A 23,502-nucleotide genomic window follows, 5' to 3' on the forward strand; every position below is an offset into this window, starting at 1 on the left:
ACTTTCTTTTAAATCAAATAGTTTTTGTTTTTGGTTGAACTTGATGGACATGAGTCTTTTTTTCAGCCGTACTAACTATGTAACACAAGTTTTCAGATTATACAAACCAGTATCACATGAGAAAATAACATCCCACCCACTTGTAGAGTGCACTATGCACTGGATCACCTTACCAAATTACATCGGACTTCCCAATAGTTCCCTACCAGCGCATCAACACGCAGCAAAATAGTAGCAAACCTAGTCCAATAGCCTGACAGATACACTGCTCAGAAGAGACGCTGGCTCATAGACTTTCCATTGAGTCCATACACCGTTACATTGGCTTTCCGAGGAGAAAAAGAAAAACTGATAACAAACAGCAGCTCAGCGTTCACCCGAGTGCTTCTGCTGCTTCATTTTAGCGGTTTCTGGGGGTCCCTATGCCCTAACCTCCACCGGTCAAAACTTCTGACATGTCAGGAATTTTCTGAAAGATTAGTTACCCTTAAGTATTTTTCAACTTTCACAATGCTATCCCAAGATCTAAAACAAAGTAATGCATAAACAAGAAGGCAGAATAATAGCCTTCAGTCAAATTAAGTACTTATTTTACAATTTTCTTTTCAACCGTACTAACTTATGTACCTTCAGAAAAAAAAATTCCAAGTTCAACCAAGGGATGGGAAAAGGGAAGGGATAAGTTAAATACGCTAAAGCCATGTTTCTCGTATTCAGTCCTTATTCCCCCCCCTTCCCCCATAGATCATGATTTGAGAATCTCTGAGCACCTGTCAATTTTTGATGCACTCATAGTAATTACTTTAGCATTACAAAGGAAATGCTTAAAGGGAAAGTATCCTATAGAGATCTAGATATTAAATCCAGATAGGCTTTTTTCATATTTACTGTAGATTTTCTGTACTTGATTATGGGGTCAGTCCTCTTGCCTGAGCTGCTGTTAACAGCATTTAGAGATACTTTACAGCAGCCGCATGGAACGCAGGAAATAGTCTAAAGTTGGCCCATTGACTACTATACAAACATTTTATAGACCTGCTGTAAACTGTGCAGTGGTCATTATGCAAGATCTGTCTGACCATCTATTTCAATGGTGGATCATGTGTTCTCTATAAATAGGCATTACCTGTCATTGTATTTCTGCTTATGAGATGACTGCCGAGAAGTGATCTTTACAGAACAGTGTCAATTTGTGCGGCACAGTTGCCAGAAATCTGCAAGTTTTTAGGATTCTTTTTTTAAATAAATGACCCTAAAAAAAAATAATTCTTACATTTTTAAGTATGTCTAACATAGATACTGTATTTATAGAATAGATAATTTTCTGAAGACCCATTCACATGGGTGTATTCACATACTGCAATCAGTGGCCTCTGCCATGATTTTTTGCACAATTGCAGCAAAACAATGCTTTGACCATGCCGTGTGAATAAATGCTAAAATGACATGTTTAGTAGTGGACTTAAGAAACCAGATAACCTGTGAATATGAGTTTAGAATGGCGTTAAAAGCTATGTAAAAGCTTTTTTTTTTTGCAGTTTTACAAATTTTATTAAAATTTTTTTACTTTTTGATACAGCTGCTCTGTATTCTCTATACAGAACATCTGTATCTAGCACTATTCACTGAATCTGTTGGACCTGACTAATTTAGTGACAGCGGGTCAGGATCCACCTGTAAACTATCACATGTTTGTCCATAATGTAGATGTGATCGTTTACAGGTGGATCCTGCATGTCAAACATGCAGGATCCACTGTCACAACCCTTCAGGTCTGTGGGACTGATGGATTCAGTGACTAGCACCAGATACAGCTGCTTTGTAGAGAACAGACGCGCCAACTGAAAACAGCTAGAACTCAAAGTTAATTGGCTCAGTCGGCTCAGTGTCTGTGGTGCAATGGAACTGGCGCTTCAGGTTATTCTCTTGTTCTATGCTGAGCTCTGCCGGGGTGAAGCTGGATTTACCTGCAGGTCCTTAAAAAGACACTAAACTCATTCTGGATCCAAATGGTCTGTCACTTGAGTGAGAAATTAGAGGTGTGACGTGAGCGGAAATTTAAAGTACATCTGCTACCAATTTTTGTGGTTTTACTCCTTGGTGAGATCCAACATAGTTACATCAGATGTGTGCAATCACAATATTGTGCGCGCTCAGAAGCTGAGCCACACCATAAACATGTGCTGGCTGTTTCAAACGGACGCCCGCCATCAACAGCCAGGATCAGAGATGCCTCTTATCCCATCGGTTTCACTTCTCAAATGCTGTGGTCAGTAGCGAACGCAGCATCTGAAAGGTTTTGGTGACCCCACTTCCCAAATAAAATTTTAATAAAGAGTGATAAAGCCATATGTGCCCCAAAATGGCACCAATAAAAAATTAAGCTTTCCCTGCAAAACACAACGGCCCCCATGGCGCACAGAATATGGCAGCCTAAAACGAATATTTTTCTTTGTAAAAGCAGTATAGCCGTAATCGGGTTGACTCGCAGAATAATTCCAGTTGCTGAGGCATCTGAGGGGTTACGGCAGATCCTGGCTGTTGCAGGCGGTTTCTGAGCCCATGACCATTTGTGATGCCACACACGTACAGTGGATTTCACCAAGGGGTTAAAGACTTGAAATTCCTCCTTTTGGATTTTGTTAAAGCATGAACTTGATCTACTTTGAGCTTGTATTAAATGAGTTATTCCTTTTTAAAACCCACTCGTTTTTCCATTGCAGACCCTCTTGTAATAGTTGGCTTTTTTTTGCAGTGGCTCTGACTTACGGAGAGAGCGCCAGAGTGTTCGACCTACCTGACTTCCAACTGTTAAAATAATCACACAATATTGAAGCTTGTATTTGTGCGCATGAAAAGTAACACTGATTTTGTTTGATAAATATATAACCTAATGCGATTTGTCTCTTCCACAGATGCTATGGGAGAATGGTATCAATGGCATATTGGCTGATGAAATGGGCCTTGGAAAGACTATCCAGTGTATTGCCACCATAGCAATGATGATTGAAAGAGGAGTACTTGGGCCTTTCTTTGTTTGTGGCCCTCTATCTACTCTACCTAACTGGTTGTCTGAGTTTAAACGGTTTTGTCCTGAGGTAAAGCGAAACTTAATGTGGCTTTTTTTTGTAACTTCCTTAAATCTTACTGCATTGTATTATAGTAAGCTGGCTTAGTACTATAGGTGCAGTAAGCACAGAGTAGGTTCATTTTTTCGTCCATGTTACTAGGGACACAGGTATAGCTGCTGCCACTGAGAGACACTAAGTAGAAAAGTGTAAGATCCACCCACCAGCAATACCCCTTCCTCCAGACACTGGGCTAAACCAGTTTTTTAGCTTGGTGTACGTAGGAGGCACATACCCACTTAGCAGGTAGATCATTTTTTATTTTTTAGATTGGGGGAAAAAGGGGTTGATTTGATCTCCTTGTTCCCCCACCAAGATGATGGAAAACAGTGGCCTAACCTTGCTGTTGTCTGCCTTCCCTCCAGAAGAAGACACCGCGAATCCCGTGTGACCTTGCAGCATTCTAACCATCCTGGTTTCCCTTAAAATACGCTCCCTCACCCACCAAAGGGAGGCACACTAAATGGGTGATCCTTCTTAATATAGATGTGTAGACCCTTGAATTTCGTTAAGGGCACCCAATTTCTCATGAAACAAATTCAATATTGTGGCATTCTAGCAAAACCATTGACAGGCTGTAACCTGTGTCCTAACCACTGTGTGGCCACATATGGCTGTGTATCAATTACGGTTTTCTTTCAAAGCTGGTCATCTCGTGACACGTCTCAGGATGTCACCTCTTCGGATTGGTAAGTGTATAGGAGAGCATAATCCTCCATCCCAACCATGCAAACTAGGCAGACCCCATGAATAAACAGGCCAGATCTAGCTGGTCACAACATCCTTAAGTTTCCCCAGTCTCGTCGTCCTTTCCCCTCCTCCCCTAGGCAGTTGCTGAAATGTTGTGCAAAGATGAGGATTGCTATGATGGTCAGGTCTGTTACACCGATTCTGCAATTCACATGGAGCAGTTCTCCAAATTCTCTATGGCTGACAGCCTTTTTCAGGCTGGTGAAGATACCCTGAATCTTTCTCCTCCTCCCCGAGGTGTAGTCCCTTAGGTGATTTAGCCATACCCCTAGATTCTCTCCCAACCATTAAAAACCAGAGAATGCTCTCGCAGGAGTAGTTTTCCCAGAAAAGCGTTTCATGAGGCCAAAATGCATTGATGTAATTTATCCTTTTCCAGCTGTGTGAGAACGGTCTTGTCTGGCAGTAGACCCTCCAGTTGCTTTGCCAGACTCCACCCTTCTTAAGGCAGATTCTTCCTTATTCCAGGATCAGCAGGACAGGAAAAATGTTTTGGCCATGGATTCCATTCTATTCACTACATCTTGGGTAAGTAGAGCCCCTACCAATTGGCTGAGATCGTTCAACAGAGCTCCCATTCAGGAAAACTAATTTCTGAAGCCTCCCTGGATACAGGCCCAATACTTGGTCCCCAAAAGCTCTGGCTCAAATGCTGGTCCTTTCGGCTAAGTCACTAAAAGATTTCCTTGAGGCTTTTCCCCCTTTGTTTGAACTGTCCTTTTATGGGGATAACTAATAATAATAATAATAATAATAATAATAATCTTTATTTAGCGCCAACATATTACGCAGCACTTTACAATTTAGAAACAAACAATATCAGACATTACATAGTGACAAAGTTCATTTACAATTCAAACCTGAGGAGTGAGGACCCTGCTCACAAGAGCTTACAGTCTATGAGGACATAAGGGAGACACAAAGTGTAACAGTGTTTGTTCTGTACAATGGTCCGGCCATTTTTATACACATGCGGTGGTAACATAAAGCTGCATGAGCCGGTCACCAGCCAGTATCTGTGTATAACGAACATGAAGAGGAGTGTGAGGGAATCTTATTCTGATGACTAATCTAAAAGGAGGTCCATGGAAAGGAGTCAGATTAGGGAATGTTATAGGCCTGTCTAAATAGATGTGTTTTCAGGGCACGTTTAAAACTGTGGATATTGGGAATTAATCTGATTGTCTGGGGTAGCACATTCCAGAGGACGGGTGCAGCACGAGAGAAATCCTGGAGACTGTAGTGGGAGGTTCGGATTATGGAGGATTTTAATCTAAGGTCGTTGGCAGAACGTAGAGCCCGAGTAGGGTGGTAGACAGAGATGAGGGAGGAGATGTAAGGAGGTGGAGAGCTTTGTGGGTGGGAGTAATAAATTTGAATTTTATTCGGAAGGGGATGGGCAACCAGTGCAGTGACTGGCACAGATTAGAGGCGTTGGTGTAGTGGTTGTTCATAAAGATGAGCATGGCTGCTGCATTGAGGATAGAGGGGAGAGTTTAGTGAGGGGAAGACCGACTAGTAATGAGTTACAGTAGTCAAGACGAGAGTGAATCAGAGCAACAATGAGAGTTTTGGCAGTTTCCTCCGTAAGAAAAGAGCGGATTCTGGAGATGTTTTTGAGGTGAAAATGACAGGAGCGTGAAAGTGATTGTATGTGAGGAGTAAAGGAAAGATCTGAGTCAAAAATAACCCCGAGACAGCGGGTGTGCTGCTTAGGAGTTATGATAGTGCCACACACAGAGATGGAGACATCAGGTTTAGGGAGGTTAGTAGATGGTGGGAACACAAGGAGCTCCGTTTTAGAAAGATTCAGTTTCAGATAGAGAGAGGACATGATGTTAGAGACAGCGGACAGACAATCACTGGTGTTCTGTATTAGAGCAGGGGTGATGTCACGGGAAGAGGTATATAATTGGGTGTCATCAGCGTAGAGATGGTACTGGAAGCCAAATCTGCTGATGGTTTGTCCAATAGGAGCTGTGTAGAGAGAAAAGAGGAGTGGACCTAGGACTGATCCCTGAGGAACCCCGATATCAAGGGGAAGAGGAGAAGTGGAACCAGCAAATGACACACTGAATGAGCGGTCAGATAGATAGGAGGAAAACCAAGAGAGAGCCGCGTCCTGGAGGCCAATAGAGTGGAGCATGTTAAGTAGGAGTTTGTGGTCTAGTGTCAAAGGCTGCAGAGAGATCCAAAAGAATCAGGAGAGAGGATTTACCATCCGATTTAGCCGCCAAGAGATCATTTGAGACTTTAGTAAGGGCAGTTTCTGTGGAGTGTAGAGTGCGGAAACCAGATTGTAAGGGGTCAAGAATGGAGTTAGTAGAGAGATAGCGGATAAGGCGAGAGTAGACCAAGCGTTCCAGGAGTTTGGAGATGAAGGGCAGATTAGAGACTGGTCGGTAGTTGGCAGCGCTGGATGGGTCAAGTGTTGGTTTTTTCAATAATGGGTTTATAATGGCATGTTTAAAAGCGGAGGGAAAGATACCAGAGGAAAGAGAGAGGTTAAATATTTTAGTGAGGTGACTAGTGACAGCTGTCCCATCCTGGCCCACAAACAGCTGAACATCTTTGTCCAGGTCCATCATTTCTGCATGGAGTCCCTCCTGTGATCGCTTCCATGGAACGGGGGAGACATCCTATAATCCGTTGATATCTAGGATGCATACCACACTTTCCCAGTTGTCCTCACCAGTGCCTCCTGCACTTTGCCTTTCTCACCACGATCTGTTTTTGTTGCGCTACCATTTGGCCTGTTAATGGCCCTCTGTGTCTTAACAAAGCTTCCCTGTGGTCATGGCTTTTCGTACCAGAAGGATTTCTGTTGTCCCCTATTTCAATCCTATGATCAACTCCCTGTCCCAAGATAAAAATCGAATCCAGATCATACTGTATACCCTGGCTAGTTTGAATGGATTGTTAATCAGTGTATATCCTGTCTGATTCCTTGTCTGAGACTATCCTTTCTTGTAATGGTGCTTGACACCACCTTTGCTCAGGTATCCCTACCTCCAGAGAGAATTTCACCCTACAAAGGAAGGGTTGGCACCATGGTGGCCTTTACTGAGGCTCTCACCTTTGCCCAGTTTCGCACGTGTCCATTTCAATGGGCGATCCTCTCCTGGAGCAGCTCTCAGGATTCCCTGGACTGCCGGATCCTTCTCCCTCAACTATTTGCCAGGGTCTTCTCCAATGGTTCTCCTCCCTGGTGATCCCTAAGGCACTGCTCCTTTCTCCTGCTCCATTGGTAGGTGCTCTCAATAGACACCAGTCTTTAGAGTTGTAGTGGTTCCCTCCATATTGTCACAGCTCTTGTCTTGCCAGAAGGCCAGTCTCCCTATTAACATCTTAGAACTGTGGAAAATCTTGTCACTGTCTTCTGGTTGGAATCTGACTGAACTGCAGGACACTATCACAGCAGTCGCTTTCCTCAATCACTAAGGTGGAACCCGGAATTTGATGGCATTCGCCAAAGCTGCCAAGATTCTGGAGTGGGCGGAGCTTCACATACCTGCTTTTTCAATTGTTCGCTACCTAGTTTACTACACCATGAATGTAGATTGTCCTGGTTGTAAACTGAGTGACCCAGGGAGTAGGCCCTTCATGCCGAAGTGCTAGCACAAACCTGTTCCATGTGGGGCACACTGAATTGAGACGCCAGCAAGTATGTCCAATCGCCAGGTTCCCCTCTGTCACCAGGTCTCGGATTCACTTCCGCCTGACTTCTCTCCAGTGCTACGAGGATTGACATTTTCTCCTTTAGTTTTAACTAATCCCGGCTACTGGTATTCCTCCAGAAGGAGTCGTATCGTGGACTTGCCCTCAGATCTCTTAATGAACATGTTTCCGGTTGTGTCTCCATTTTTTTTTTTTTAGCAGGTCACTGGCATCCAAATCTGATGTACAAACTTTTGCAAACATTTTTTTAAATGTTCCTCCCTATCAGTACACTCTTTTTGGTTTTCTGCAATACATTTGGCTCCATTTGAGCAGTTTCAGGACATCTTGGAAGGTGGTGTTTCTTGTGGCGGTGACCTCCATTCAGACTATTTTAGAGCGGACATCTGTCTTGTCGAGGTCTGTATCTGTCTCCAAGAAAGTGGTGTGCCGGACTGTCCCTAATGGGTCTTCTCTTTCCACCTTCACGACAATATTAGTTTGCCATAATTTTGCCTCTTTGGTGCCTCCTAAGGAATGCTCCCTCCACAATAATACTCAAATATTGATGTGGTCTCCGCCTTCTGGATCTACCTCTGTCAACCTTTTCGCCACTCGGATACCTTTTTGGTGTTCCCAGGAAGGGCTTGGTGGCATCCTAAGGCTACAATCGCCCAATGGCTGCGGTTGGCTATTCACCAGGTCTACAAATCAAAGAAGAGATATGTTTGTGGGATAATCCCTTTAAAGCGTACCTAACCCTTCAGGTGACTTTTGAATAGGCTGTCATATTGTGTGTACATGAGTAACACTATTTCTCACCACTGTATGACTTGTGTCCTTGTATGAGGGGGAAGACAGATGCTGCAGAAGTTTCCTAGTAAGTCTTGTACCTCACCCCAGTGCTGGATTCACAGCTGCACTTCTCATTACTGCTGTGTAACCTCCATGTTGCTGCAGGATTCTCCTCTGTGTGCTATGTATAGACATGATAGTAGATAGGCTCCACTCACTAGCTCAGAGAAAGCTGAGAATTAGAGAGCCTGCAGAGGGGAAAACTGCTAGAAAATGCAGAGCACAAGTCATATTGTTAAAAATAGTGTTATGCCTCATATACACATGACCGCTTATAAAAAGTCACCTGAAAGGTTAGTTACGCTTTAAGGCGCTGGTTTCCTTTAAGTAGTCAGGTAATTTAATATAAGATGCCCTTATAGACTGCATTCCACGTGCATCTTAAACCTTTTTTAATTGTCTATTGAGCTAGTGCCTGTACTGAGAACACAAGGTGTGTTCAAATGTTAACCCCTTAGTGTCATCTGCTGTACGTATACAGCAGATGTGCGCTACCCCAATATGGCAAAGGCTCAGCAGCTGAAGGCCCATCTGCAATTACCACTCAGATCTGCGGTTAGACAAAAGTAAGGGGCTCCGTCGGTCACCTGATAACTGCTCACCTGTGACATAATCGCGGTGTTCTGATTGGTTGCCATGGCAGCCTAAAGCTTATTGAAGGCCTCAAGGTCTGCCACCATTGCTTTATGAAGTCTTGTCAGACAGGGCATAGTAGAAGAGCACAGAAAGGCAATACTTAAGTATTGAGGTATTGCATGAGCAATTGAACGTTCACAATGCAAAGTTCCATAGGACTTGGAGAATAAAAAAATTGGAAGAGAAGAAAAAAAATAAAGATCCAAGGTTAAAAACACATTATTTTGTGAAAACTTTAAGGAATACAAATATACATAATTGGTGTCTCTTGGTATAACCTTATTTAACCTGCCAGGTGATTGCCATAGTAAAAAAAGAAATTCACAATACCAGAATCGCTGTTTGGTTACCTTGCTTCCCCAAAAAATGGAGTAAAGTGATCCAATAAACTTTTTTTTGCAAAAGCAAATGAGGCTTGCAGAAACCCAAGCACATGTTGGAGAAACAACCCCATTCACATGTATGGAGTAAAATGTAGTTTGTTTTTTGCAGGGATGTATTGGGGAGTCGGCTGTAGTAGGTTATACAGTGTTTGCTACATACTTTTCAGTTGCGCTTTTAAATGTAGTGGATACTATAATTCCGAGTATTTGTAATGTGTTAAAAAAAAATAAAAATTAATGTCTTTCAGATTCCTGTGCTTTTGTATCATGGATCTCGACAAGAAAGGCGTGAGCTGGCAAAAAAAATAAACAAACGTGAAGGAACTTTGCAAGTCAATCCTGTTGTAATTACTTCTTTTGAGATTTCAATGAGAGATCGTCCGATTTTACAAGTAGGGTTCATGTGTAAATCTTTTATTAAAATACTATAGTTGCAGTTGAGCATTCTAATTGTAACTTTTTTTTGTTTTTGTTTACAGCATAGATCCTGGAAGTACATTATTTTAGATGAAGGGCATAGGATCAAAAATATGAACTGTCGCCTCATTAGAGAATTGAAGCAGTTTAGATCTGACAACAAGCTACTTCTCACTGGGACACCTTTGCAGAACAATTTGGCAGAACTGTGGTCTCTTCTGAATTTTCTGTTACCAGATGTATTTGATGATCTCAGAAGGTAAAATCTTGCTAGCAACTTGAAAATGTTTGTTTTTTATTTTTTTTAATATACTAATCAAATTTGGTACAATGGGTAGCATTTGGCCTTTTCATATCAACTGATGTGAGCACCCTTGTACTGTTACATTGTATAACTGGGAATGTTGCATAGCTAGTAATGTACAGTGGTAAAACTAGAGCTGGGCTATTTCACCAAAAAACAATGGTGTCTCCCCCCCCCCCCCCCCCCCTTTGCTAAATTAACTATAAAACATCCAAAGACATGGGGTTGGGCAATATGGCATAAAAAAATTCTCCCCAGAATCTACTTGCATTGCTGATGTGGGACTGGAAACATCTGTATTTAGGGTGCAGACAATCCGTTGCGTTCATCTGATATTAGTTCCTTTTGCAGTAGGTGTGTGGATTAGTCTTACTCAATGAATAGAACCAATTTCCAGTCTCATTACTGCAACTGCACCCTAGGCCTTACTCACCCCTTTCCCCCTCCCCACCCACCACCACACTCCAAGCCAAAACCAGTACAGGTAACTAAACAAGAACTAAATTGAAAAAAGCCTTACAGGCCTACTCTCCTGGATCCTATTCTGGTTTGGGATAAAAAAAAGAATGCATGCAAATTTACACTGTGAACAACGCCTAAGGCTGGGTTCACATGACCTATTTTCAGGCGTAATCAAGGCGTATTATGCTTCGAAAATACCCCTGAAAATACGGCTACAATACGTCGGCAAACATCTGCCCATTCATCTGAATGGGTTTGCCAACGTACTGTGCTGACGACCAGTAATTTACGCGTCGTAGTTTGACAGCTGTCAAACGACGACGCGTAAAATGACTGCCTCGTCAGAAGTGCAGGGCACTTCTTTGAACCGTAATTTGAGCCGTTTTTAATTGAAGTCAATGAAGAACAGCTCAAGATTACGGGCGTCACAGACGCCTCGCATAATGCGAGGAGGAGCTTTTACGTCTGATACGACGCAGCTGTTTTATCCAGAAAACAGTGTCTTTTCAGACGTAAAAGCCAGTTATCGTGTGCACATACCCTTACAGTTCATGCTTCCCTACATAAATGCACACCCACTACATACAGGTCTGAACACTTTCTACATATATGCATATTTACTATGTACATGAACAGATGCACTACAGATGTACACTTATTACCGAAAGGTATTGCCAACGCATATACATGCTCACTAGCACACATACTCTCCATATACAGTCCGTTTTCTCACTTACTATAAAGGCATACGCCATATACAGGCATGCACACTTACAACAGAGGCACACACATTTACTGCCTACAAACGTGCAGTCAAACACTAATTACATAGTCAAAAATCATACTTTATTGCAAACTTTCAGAGCAAAGCGAACACCCCTGATTCGCTGCCCCAAGACAGACCCTAGACCAACCGATCACAAAATGGACCAGAGCACACCTCAAGACAGACCCCAGACCTATTGTTCAGGGTCTTCCCTGGCACCCATCTGCGGTGTGCTCAGGAAGGAACATGAAAGTGGTCTCTTAAATGCACCGACCTGTGATGGCAGTGGTGGATGAGAAGCTCTAATTCAGTTTTTTTTTTTTTGTTTTTTTTAAATTTTGAACAATCGTGCTGCATTGAAAGGGTGAAATCTTATTAGATTTAATGTCCCAGCCCTGGTCATAACATAAAATGACTACTGATAAAACCTAGATCTGTGAGGATGAGATCTGGTCTAGTGTACACCTGAGTAATATTTGCATGACCATCAAGGTAGGTTTAGTGCAACTGAGTAGAAGACTATGGTGGTGGTAAATCTCCGCTTAGTTATCCACTTCTGCATTTCTTCTTCCGTTACTTGTTAACACGATTGATTTCTTCTATCAGTTTTGAGTCGTGGTTTGATATTACTGGCATAACACAGAATGCTGAAGACCTTGTAGCCAATGAAAGAGAACAGAACATCTTACATATGTTGCACCAGGTAAAGACAAACACAAGTTCAGTGTGCAATTTTATGAGATGGTTTTCATGTGGAATGTTAGTGGTAGCATTAAAAGCCTTATAATATATATATCTATATCTAATATTTGCACATCTAAGAATCTTTTATATATCACATTTTTTTAACCTGCTTTTAAATAGATTCTCACACCTTTTCTATTGAGAAGACTGAAAAGTGATGTAGCACTAGAGGTCCCTCCGAAGAGGGAGGTTGTAGTTTATGCACCACTGGCAAAAAAACAACAGACTTTCTACACGGCCATAGTAAACCGGACCATTGAGAAAATGCTGGGAAAAGATAAGGTATTGAATTCTCTTGGATTTCTTGTCTTTTTGCATTAGCTGGGAGAAAGGAGAGCAGAGTGCTATTTTGGGTATTGCGCCTGTTTCATGCTGTGCTCAAATTCAGGGCTTGTTTGGTGGTTTTGTAGATGCTGGATATGATTGGGGAATAACTCTTTAAATATAATTTTGTCTCTGCACCAGGAAGCATCTTTTATGCAAACCTATAGATCATAATGTGGATGATGGAATATATGCTTTTCAACTAATCTTCTTTGGTGTGTGAGATGGGTAGATTTGACGTTAAAGAGACTGTCACCCCAAGAGGGGGTCCAGGGTCAAGTTCGACAAACAATGGGCTAGGTGGATTGATCAATCTGGGTATGCTTCTGTGGAGCTAATGACACTAAGGCAACAAGTGCAGGTATAGGGCCACTGAGGGGAGAGGATTGGAAAAGTGGTACTGAGGAGATCGGCTGGGGGGGATACAGGGGGGAGTTGGGGGGAAGGGAATGTTTGGTTAAATGTAAAGAATTGGGTCTGTTGAAAATTGCTTGTACACTGTATGAGAACGTACAATGACCTGTAATAATGTGGAGTTTTGTTGAATAAACTTGAACTGATTAAAAAAAAAAAAAGAGACTGTCACCACATTAAAAGTGCCCTGTCTCCTACATAAGGAGATGGGCGATGTAATGTAGGTGACAGCAGTGCTTTTTATTTAGAAAAACAATCTATTTTTACCATGTTAGGAGCGATTTTCACTTTATGCTAATTAGTTTCTTAATGCCCAACTGAGCGTGTTTTTACTTTAGACCAAGTGGGCGTTGTACAGAAGAGTGTATGATGCTGACCAATCAGTCACCAATCAGTGACCAATCAGCGTCATACACTTCTCTCCATTCATTTACTCAGTGCATAGGGATCCTGCTAGATCGCTATGTGCTGTCTTATACTGACACATTAACGTTACTGAAGTGTTTAGACAGTGAATAGACATTCCTTCCAGCCAGGACGGGATGTCTATTCACAATCCCAGCACTTCGTTAACGTTTCTGTGGTACTTACAGCAGAGCAAGCGTAATCTCGCTGTAACCTGTCATTTACAGCGTGATCTCACGAGATTACGCTTGCTCTGCTGTAAATACCACAAACGTTAACGAAGTGTCGGGATTGTGAATAGACATCCCGTCCTGGCTGGAAGGAATGTCTATTCACTGTCTAAACACTTCAGTAACGTTAATGTGTCAGTATAAGACAACACCGTGAACAACGCAGTGTCACTATGCGCTGACTAAATGAATGGAGAGAAGTGTATGACGCTGATTGGTCAGCGTCATACACTCCTTTAGGCCAAGTGGGCGTTGTACAAAGTAAAAACACGCCCAGTTGGGCATTAAAGTAATTAGCATAAAGCTAAAATAGCTCCTAACGTGGTAATCGTTTTTCGAAATAAAAAAACACTGCTGTCCCCTACTTTACAGCGCCCGTCTCCTTATGTAGGAGATAGGGCACTTATAATGTGGTGACAGAGCCTCTTTAAAGTGACTTATGGGTGAGGGATTTTTAAAGGTTTTCTTTTTTATATATAAAATTTGTGTGATATGTTATGATTTATTACTGCGACTACCACCATCTCGGCAAAAGCTGTGTTTTTTTCCCTAAAGTATTTGGCTATCTGTACAGTAGATGAAGTCCTCTTGAACATAGCACTTTCTGTTCTGACCTATAAATACTGTATTTAGTCCTCAGAAAACTCACCGATCATAAATTCCGAAGGAAGATCAAGAAGGAAAAGCCGTAAAGTGGTTAATTACAGTGAACTTGACACTGAAGATGAGATTGAACGACTTATTAATGCAATGCTGCAACAACCAGAATCGGAACCAGAGCAAGAAAGGTAAGCTTCTGTGGAAACCTGCACTGCTTCTGTAGTTGGTGTCGATTTCTACCAGCTGTCAAATTGATGACGGTTTTCCTTCTCCCTTAGACCTTCAGCAGATGTGAACGCGCCAGTGGATGCAGAAATAAATCTCAAAATGAGGAATATTATGATGCTGCTGCGAAAGTGCTGTAACCATCCTTACTTGATTGAATATCCTCTTAATCCGTTCACACAAGAGTTTAAGGTAGGTTTTTCATGTTTAACACTTAAAGAAGGGTTAATTCATAATTGCATATATTTATGGTGTTGCTCATAAGATTCTTAGAGAAAAGCTACAATACTCAACACTTAGAAGAGTTTTCACTCCGATTTGACAGCCCCCTCCCACCACCAATGGTTAAAATGATGACTGCAGTGCCCATTAATTGTTTCTAAAATTTCTACATCGGAATTATGTTCACATATCTTTCTGATGTGTGGAGAGTCCTTGTGGCTTAGTAATGTAGCAAGCGGGTGTAAAAATGAATATGCAAGCCAAGTTTTGTGCCCAATTTCAAAGCATAGCTTTGAAGTGTAGCTAAACGTTTGACAAACTTCTGACATATCAGTAGTTTGGATTTGTGGGGGTCAGAGCACTGAGACCCCCACCAATCACTAGAATTAAGCAGCTGAAGCGTTCGTGTGAGCGCTCAGCCACTTAGTGTCCGGCTTTTTCCAGAAATGTATCGGTGTACGGACTCAATAGTAAGTCCAGGAGTACGTACTCCGATACATCGGCTTTCTGGAAAAAGCTGAACAGACATGAAGCAGCTGAGCGCTCACACAAGCACTTCAGCTGCTCTCAGTGTAGGCGGTGCTGTACTTTCAAGTATGAGGGACAATTAATGCGGCGCACAATTTATTTATTTTTTTTCCCTATTAAGCCAAGCCTCTAATCCTACCCATTCACACCCAGTTCAGCGCACACCGTATAATGCCCCTATAGCTGCCACCATACAGTGTGCCCCCACAGATGCAGCACCATGTGCCCAATAGAAAATAACATCACTTACCCATTCCCATCCCTACGACGGGTGGAGGATCCTTCTCCTTTGGTCTGTGCGATCAGTGACTCGGCTCAGACAGGACGTCATCGCGCCTGCCTGCGTCGAGCCGCTCACGGCCGAGTGAATGCTGGAGTAAGGAGCAGTCTGCTCCTTGAATTCAGGAAGCGGGACCATCGCAATCGGCTCTGTGTGGCTATGGGTGCCCTGTGGACCCCCCAGGGTTTGGGGCCAGGCCGCAATTTCGACCCCCCCCCCCCCCCCTAGAGCTACGCCACGGTCTACGTGAGTGTGTGCTGTTTAGCTGCTGTGAAAAGTTTTTATGTTCCACGTGTCGGATCTTAAAGGTCTTGTTTGCAAAAATGCGGTTAGTGTGCATATGGTCTACACTTCCAAATTTGATGATAAATGTACACCCCCAAACAGCTACTACTAAAATATATAATGGATACTTTTATAAAATTTGCAGGTGAAAATCTGATCTATGCCCTGTCCCAGTTTGTGCGAGATTAAATGTAGAGGAGGAATTTGTACATAAAATAAATACTATTGAACGGACTATCAAAAAAAAGTGTTTTTCAGGGTGTTATGCAGATGTGAGGAATTGTCAAATTTTACATTATTAATCTAAGTTCTAAAAATGGTATTTTTTATATTTTTTAAAATATTGGTTTATAAACATTGTTTTAACAATGTGGTATGGTTTTTGTATTCCAGATAGATGAAGAACTTATAAACAGTTCAGGAAAATTTTTAGTTCTAGATCGTATGCTGCCAGAGTTGAAGAAAAGAGGACACAAGGTTTTTTTTTTTTTTAATATATTAAATCTACTTTCAAAAGCATATATGTAAATCATTGCCTCCAACTTGACAAATTTAGTAAAAATAGTTTTCTGCAGTCAGATTCAAAGACAACCTGTCATGTAGATCTTAATGCTCCCAGTGAGGGCAGCATAACTTGGTGACAGACATTCTGTTTTCCGCACTCTACCACTTATTTACTTAAGTGACGCTTTTTCAGAACTTACATGCAGCACCGCCGGAGAGAAATTCCGGCGTACACTAGAGCAGTCCTTGCTCCACCCACTTTCTGCTGATTGGCAGATTTCTTTCTATTACTGTGCAGAAGGACAAATTTGTCAACCAGAGCAGAGCTAGCAGCAGCTTGTGAATACCCTGGTCTTATTTGCTAAAGTGACTCTTTCAGCCCTGCCAGAGATAAGTGACAGACAGCTTAATCTGTCCTTGTCACTTCAATATGCTGCCCTCAGTGAAGGCAACATAATGTACGGGACAGGTGCCTTTTTAATTGCAGAAATTTGACATTTAAGTCAGCATTTTTACATGTAAAGACCGTTTAGTGTCAGCCGTCTTGGACACCCTCCGTAGCCACCTTTATATAAACTGTCTAATCTCTTCCCTTTTTTTTTTTTTTTTTTTTTTTTTTTTTCCTTTTTTAGATCTTGATATTTTCACAGATGACTTTGATGTTGGATATATTAATAGATTACTGCTACTACAGAAAGCTTGAGTTTTGTAGGTTGGATGGATCGATGTCCTTTACCGAAAGAGAGGAAAATGTAAGACTTTACATACTTCGGAGATATATGCGGTTGAATCACAGAAAAAACTCATTTAAAATCCCTGAAAGGCCATGCTTACTGATACAAGGGCAGGTACAAACACCAATTCTCAACACGATTCAGACAAACCACAATGCTACATAAAGGGAGATTACTCAGGTGCAAAATACTAATAAACATCCACTTTCACACCCACTGTTTCTGAGGGGGGTGGCTGCTTAGTGTTGCACACAGGTATGGCTTCTATAAGTGTGCCAGTCACACGGTTACATGTTGTGCACCATGCTGGCATACAGCCTATTAGTTACGCCCCTACTATTAGTTCAGGCAGGCTGCCCAGCACCTTATAAGTGTACCACCCAATGTACCGACCCACTAGTCAACTACTGTATTCATTCCGTCAAAATGACGGAACGCTTGCACAATTGAGACAAACGAAAACCATTTGCACTGGACCTGTCACAATTGAAATCAATGGTGATTCGAACGGAAACCTATGGTTTCCGTTTCCCAGTCAGGGTCCCGTTCTAACGGGAAGCTCCAACAGAAGCCTGACGCAGATTTGAACGAAGCCTAAGTTTGACACAATTTTGCATTACATTGCAACAATCCTTAGCTGTGTTCAGCACTAGGTAAAGATGGGATTCCAGCCTCAATGTAAAGACGTTTATTTTCACATTGCTTTTCCCTTCTTAACCCCTTAACGCACCATGACGTAACTGTACGTCAAGGTGAGCAGTAAGTTTGCGCACCTTGACGTACAGTTACGTCAGTGCTTTGACAGTTAACCGCCGCGCGGCGCTACACCGCAGCGGCGGTTAACTGTGCAGGGTGTCAGCCCTGCTCTCCCCGTTGCCGATCAGCGGCCTGTCGCCGCTGATATCGGCAGTTAACCCCTTAATTGCGGCGCTCGATTTTGAACGCCACAATTAAGGTCTTTAGCGCCGATCGGCAGCCCCCATGTGAAATCACGGGGGCTGGCGATGGTACCCATGGCAACCGGACGCCAGACAATGGCTTCCGGGTTGCCATGTACAGAAGCCTATGAGGACCACCCGGAGGGTGGTCGTCGTAGGCTTCCTGTCAGTGTGACTGTTACGTCACAATGACAGTTGGAATGCATTACACTACGTGTGTAGTGTAATGTATTCCAGCAGCGATCAGAGCTGCAAGTCTAAGTGTCCCCTAGTGGGACAAGTGAAAAAAGTAAAAAAAAAGGATAAAAATGTTTTAAAAAAAGTGTAAAAATAAAAGTTATAAGTGACATAAACAAGAGCTGCTTTTTTTCCTATTATAAGTCTTTTATTATAGGAAAAAAAAGTACATATTTGGTATCACCGCGTTCGTAACGACCCCAACTATAAAACTATAATATTATTTTTCCCGCACGGTAAACACCGCAAAAAAAATAAACGGAAAACAATGCCAGAATCACTATTTTTTGGTCACCACCCCTCCCAAAATATACAATAAAAAGTGATCAAAAAGTCGCATGTACGCCAAAATAGTACCGATAAAAACTACAACCCGTCCTGCAAAAAACAAGCCCTTACACAGCTTTTTTGACTGAAAAATAAAGAAGTTACGGCTCTCAGAATATGGTGACACAGAAAATAAATTATTTTCTAAATACTACTTTGCTTTAATTCCTGTGAAACGCCTAAAGGGCTAAAACACTTCGTGAATGCTGTTTTGAATACTTTGATGAGTGCAGTTTTCAAAATGGGGTGACTTCTGGGGACTTTCTAATATATAAGGCCCTCAAAACCACTTCAGAACTGAACTGGTCCCTGAAAAAATAGCCTTTTGAAATTTTCTTAAAAATATGAGAAATTGCTGCTAAAGTTCTAAGCCTTGTAACGTCCTAGAAAAATAAAAGAATGTTCAAAAAACGACAAACATAAAGTAGACATATGGGAAATATAAACTAGTAAGTATTTTGTGTGGTATTACGATCTGTTTTACAAGTAAATACATTAAAATTTAGAAAAATGCTAATTTTTGCTAATTTTCTCTAAGTCTTGGCGTTTCTTACAAATAAATATTGAATTTAACGACGAAATTTTTTCAATATCATAAAGTACAACATGTCACGAGAAAACAGTCCCAGAATCGCTTGGATAGGTAAAAGCATTCTGGAGTTATTACCACATAAAGTGACACATGTCAGATTTGCAAAAATGGGGCTGGTCCTGAAGGCCAAAACAGGCTTAGACACTAAGGGGTTAAAATGGTTAAAAATTTATTTATATTGAGCAGCTCATGTCAACTGGATATGTTTCTTGTTTTGCAGATGAGAAAATTTAACACAGATCCTGATGTTTTCATCTTCCTGGTTAGCACACGGGCAGGAGGCCTGGGAATCAATTTAACGGCAGCAGATACTGTGATCATTTATGACAGTGATTGGGTAAATATTAAATTTTGTAATATCGGTGCAGTAACACTGCAATACCATGTTTCTCATGAGCATGGCAATACCCCATATGTGGTCATAAATTACAGTTTAAGCATACAGCAGGGATCAGAAGGATCGCCTCTTAGCTTCTGGAGCACAGATATTGCTGTGACTGTTTTCTGATGCCGTGTCGCATTTGTAAAGCCCCAGAGGTACTAGTAGAGTGGAAACCCCCAAAAAGTGACCATCTCTCTAAGGAATTCATCTAGGAGTCAGCATTCCAACCCCACAGGTGTTTAAGCGAATTAAGATTGGACTGTAAAAATAAATTATTTTGTTTTGACAATACTATGTAGTTTTAGCTCAAATGTTACATTTTCTCAAGGACTATAGGAGGTAAAGCACCCCAATGTTTGCTGTACTTAGAAAAATGCTCTACAATTACCCATATGTGGTCATAAACGGTTTGGGCACACGGCTGGGCCCAGAATTGAAGGGGTGCCTTTTGACTTTTCCAGCGCATATTTTGCTGAATTGGTTTCTGGGGGCCATGTTGCATTTGCAGAGCCCCTGAAGTACCAGCACAGTAGAAATTACTCAGATATCCTATTATGGAGACTATACCCCCTCAAAGGATCCCCATCCCCTGTTAACTACTTGGAGGCCGCAGTTGCTATTGACCACAGCAGCTAATTGGTTAAACTGCAGCTATCCGAAAACTGTTCTCTGCCATTGCAGCGGGATGTCGGATGTATATTACAAGCGCCGATCCATCTGTAATGATCAGTTCTTGTTGGTGCATATCTGCCTGTGAAGAAATTGATAGATCTCGTTTAGTTTCCCATTTCATCTTTTTCAATATTTCTAGAATCCACAAGCGGACTTACAGGCTCAAGACAGATGTCACCGGATTGGTCAAACAAAACCAGTCGTTGTCTACCGTCTGGTGACTGCTAATACCATTGATCAAAAAATTGTGGAAAGAGCTTCTGCAAAAAGGAAGTTAGAAAAACTGGTGATTCACAAAAGTATGTATTTTCAAGCTTAGCCTAATTATTGTACACCGCAAAGATGTTCACATCTGCATTGGAAGCCCTGAAAGGGGCCTCATCACTGATCCAGTCCAAAATATGGGGAAAAAAATAGGACCACTATTTTTTCCCGGTAGAATGACTGACAACGTGATGGAAACCTAATAGAATTAGTCAATTTCTGGGGTGCTGTTGGTAATTCAACAGATCTGCCACTGCTGTTCGTTTTTCGTTCTGCTTCTGACTGAGCAGAACGGAGATAGCAATGCTGATGTGAACAGGGCCTTAGAAGTTCTCCTCAATTTCTTTATACATTCCGAATTAAAGCACCTTTTAGTATTCCAAACACACTCAAATTATTTTTTTTCATTCTTCCCCTTTTTTCAGAGAAGTTTAAAGGTGGTCAAACTGGTATAAATCAGTCTAGAAATTGTTTGGATCCTAAGGAGTTGCTTGAATTACTTCAGTCCCAGGATCATGAAAGGTGGGCATTTTGATTCTTTAGCACAAATTCTATTCTGATACTTTGCGTTAGTCGTAGGTTTTATCACCCTTGAAGGACGTTTTACAGTTGGATGCAATGAATATAACTTTATATAAAATAATCAGATATCCAACATTGAAACATATTCTACACCTATTTAAACCACTTGCCTGCTTTAAAAAGTTGTCCAATATGTTTTAACCCTGTCAGGACCAGTCTAATTTTTGTTTTTGTTCAAAGTCCTAACTCCTTTTGTGTGTGTGTGTGTGTGTTTGACACAGCCATACGAGGGCTTAATTTTTACAGGACAAGTTGCACTTTCTAATGGTACTATTTTTAATGTGTGATTGTGCTGGGGAAAAATTCAGAATAGGGTGGAATTGGAAAAAAAACAGCAGTTCCACCATTTTCTTTTGGGTTTCTTTGTTTGTTTTTTTTTTGTGTTTTACGTTCGATGTACGTGAGAAAGTGACAGTCTTTATGCTGTGGGTCAGTACCATCACGGTGATACCAAATTTATAGTTTTTGATTAAAAATAAATAAATTAAAAGTTTGAACAAAAATTTTATTTTTTCTGCATTGCTATATTGTGACGCCTAACTTTTTTTATTTTTTTGTGTACAGAACTGTAAGGCGTCTTTTTGTACATGGAAAGATGCAGTTTTTATTAATACAATTTTTGGGAATGTCAGCCTTTTTAGATTTTTTTTTTTTTTTTTTTTTTTTCTCCTGTCAGTTGGAATCATTATATTTATCATAAAAAGGAGGCAGTGACCATTGTAATCATGCTACTCTGGATTTTGGGAAATGTTCGACAAAACAAATACAATACAAAAGCAAATAAACCAAGTTTTCGGTCTGAGAATCTACCCCCCCCCAGCAGCTGTGGCACCATGTTTAAAGATCCTTTCCTGACGTAGATGTACAGATCTGCAAAATGAAAGGCTTAATGTATGCGTCTGATACGGTTGGATCAACCTCCAAATACGTAGAATGGATTTTATCAAAATATTTAAACACACTTTTTCAGCATTCCTACTTTTGTGTTAGCAGCGTCCAGCAATTTCTTAATTGCCTGCCACCATCCACGCTTAATACTTTTGTGGTCCTGATTAGACCTCTTATTTAAGAACCCTATCTATTTTGTAGTCTCCGTGAAATGCTGCCTACCATGTATATGGAGGTGGAGCTGGCGGCACCCTCTATTCCACAAGTGGACCACCATCTCTCTCTCCACTAGGGCCCCTGACCTGCCCTCTGGCCACTGCAATCAGAACAGGTGTGAGGATTTCCCAGCTCTGCTACTGCTACTCTGCTACTAGTAACCACGGCTGTTCTTGCCACACCAGGGGCCTGGTCACATCTAGATTTCACAGCGAATCGAGACCAGAGAAGCAACACAAACTGATTTTGGAATTCAATTCTGCCTTTGCTTATGTGTTTACTACTTGCTAAACCCATATTACCTATCTACTGGATGACCAGGACACCAGAGGATGCCGCAATAACCTCCGTATATGGAGGCAGCCTTCGATTCTGGTAGTAGTCTGTCGCCCATTTTTAAACTTCATAGTTTAACTTGTAGGGTTCGAACACTGCTATGGATTTAACACTTAACTGCGATGGCCCCCCTAAAGGATATTACTTGCCGTCACCTGCATTACCAAATGAACGAAGCTCTGCTGAATAAAGAAAGAGCGAGCCCACATCTTGTTTTTAGGGGAGCTTAAATTTTGTTCTTTCAAGTTGTTAACCCTGTGGCGCTTCCTGAAAGGAAAGCCTTAAAGCCACTGACCAATTGGCTCAGCAACAAATTCTGTTTCAGTGGCTGATAGCATTTGGACTTTCTCTTATGGCGGGAAATATTTCTCCTTTCACTACTTTAAAGATCTGCAGGAGATTTAGTGTATGTTCAGTGTTTTCAGGCATATTTCGGGGCGTTTATGCCTCAAACGCCTGAAAAAACAGAAGCAGAACGCCTCCAAACATCTGCCCATTGATTTCAATGGGAAATACTGCATTCTGTTCCGACGGGGTGTTATGATTTTTTTTTATTCATTTATTATTTTTTTTGCACCAGTGTTGGCTTGGTCCGTGCTATTTCACAAAAATGTGGAACTACTTTTGTGGCTGTCGATCACACTGTTTTAGTGTAACCCTATAAATCTTAGTTCCCGTCTTTAAATCATACGGTGGGTAATGAAAGGGTGGGTTAGTTTCCATTTACTCTGGAAAATTCTACATTTCTAGACATGCTCTCTATATAGTTACATAGTTACATTGTTTGTACGGTTGAAAAAAGACACATGTCCATCAAGTTCAACCAAGGGAAGTAAAAAATTTCTACACATAGCAGTTAATATTTTTTTTGTTCTAGGAAATTATCTAAGCCTTTTTTAAAGCCATCTACTGTCCCTGCTGTGACGGCTCCTGCGGTGACTATTCCATAGATTCACAGTTCTCACTGTAAAGAAGGCTTGTCGCCTCTGCAGGTTGAACCTTTTTTTCTCCAGACGGAGGGAGTGCCCCCTTGTTTTTTGAGGGGGTTTTACATGGAACAGGATTTCACGATATTTTTTGTATGTTCTATTAATATATTTATATAAATTAATCATGTCCCCCCTTAGTCGTCTTTTTTCAGGGCTAAATAGGTTTAATTCTTTTAATCTTTCCTCATAACTTAGATTCTCCATGCCCCTTATTAGCTTCGTTGCT

General features: G+C 41.4%; 1 protein-coding gene across 2 annotated transcripts in view; it reads left to right on the forward strand.

The window, feature by feature from the left end:
- HELLS (helicase, lymphoid specific) overlaps positions 1-23,502 on the forward strand; it is a 44,768-nt gene that overhangs the window by 16,350 nt on the left and 4,916 nt on the right. For both annotated transcript variants that reach the window (XM_075841463.1, XM_075841464.1), the window contains exons 9-20: positions 2,916-3,098; positions 9,658-9,801; positions 9,889-10,085; positions 11,965-12,061; positions 12,223-12,384; positions 14,109-14,263; positions 14,354-14,492; positions 16,009-16,092; positions 16,752-16,871; positions 19,168-19,284; positions 20,141-20,300; positions 20,691-20,787. In XM_075841463.1, the coding sequence (XP_075697578.1) occupies positions 2,916-3,098; positions 9,658-9,801; positions 9,889-10,085; positions 11,965-12,061; positions 12,223-12,384; positions 14,109-14,263; positions 14,354-14,492; positions 16,009-16,092; positions 16,752-16,871; positions 19,168-19,284; positions 20,141-20,300; positions 20,691-20,787 (1,655 nt within the window). The remainder of the gene's footprint in view (positions 1-2,915; positions 3,099-9,657; positions 9,802-9,888; positions 10,086-11,964; positions 12,062-12,222; positions 12,385-14,108; positions 14,264-14,353; positions 14,493-16,008; positions 16,093-16,751; positions 16,872-19,167; positions 19,285-20,140; positions 20,301-20,690; positions 20,788-23,502) is intronic.

This window comes from Rhinoderma darwinii, chromosome 11 (assembly GCF_050947455.1).
Source record: "Rhinoderma darwinii isolate aRhiDar2 chromosome 11, aRhiDar2.hap1, whole genome shotgun sequence".
NCBI lineage: Eukaryota > Metazoa > Chordata > Amphibia > Anura > Rhinodermatidae > Rhinoderma > Rhinoderma darwinii.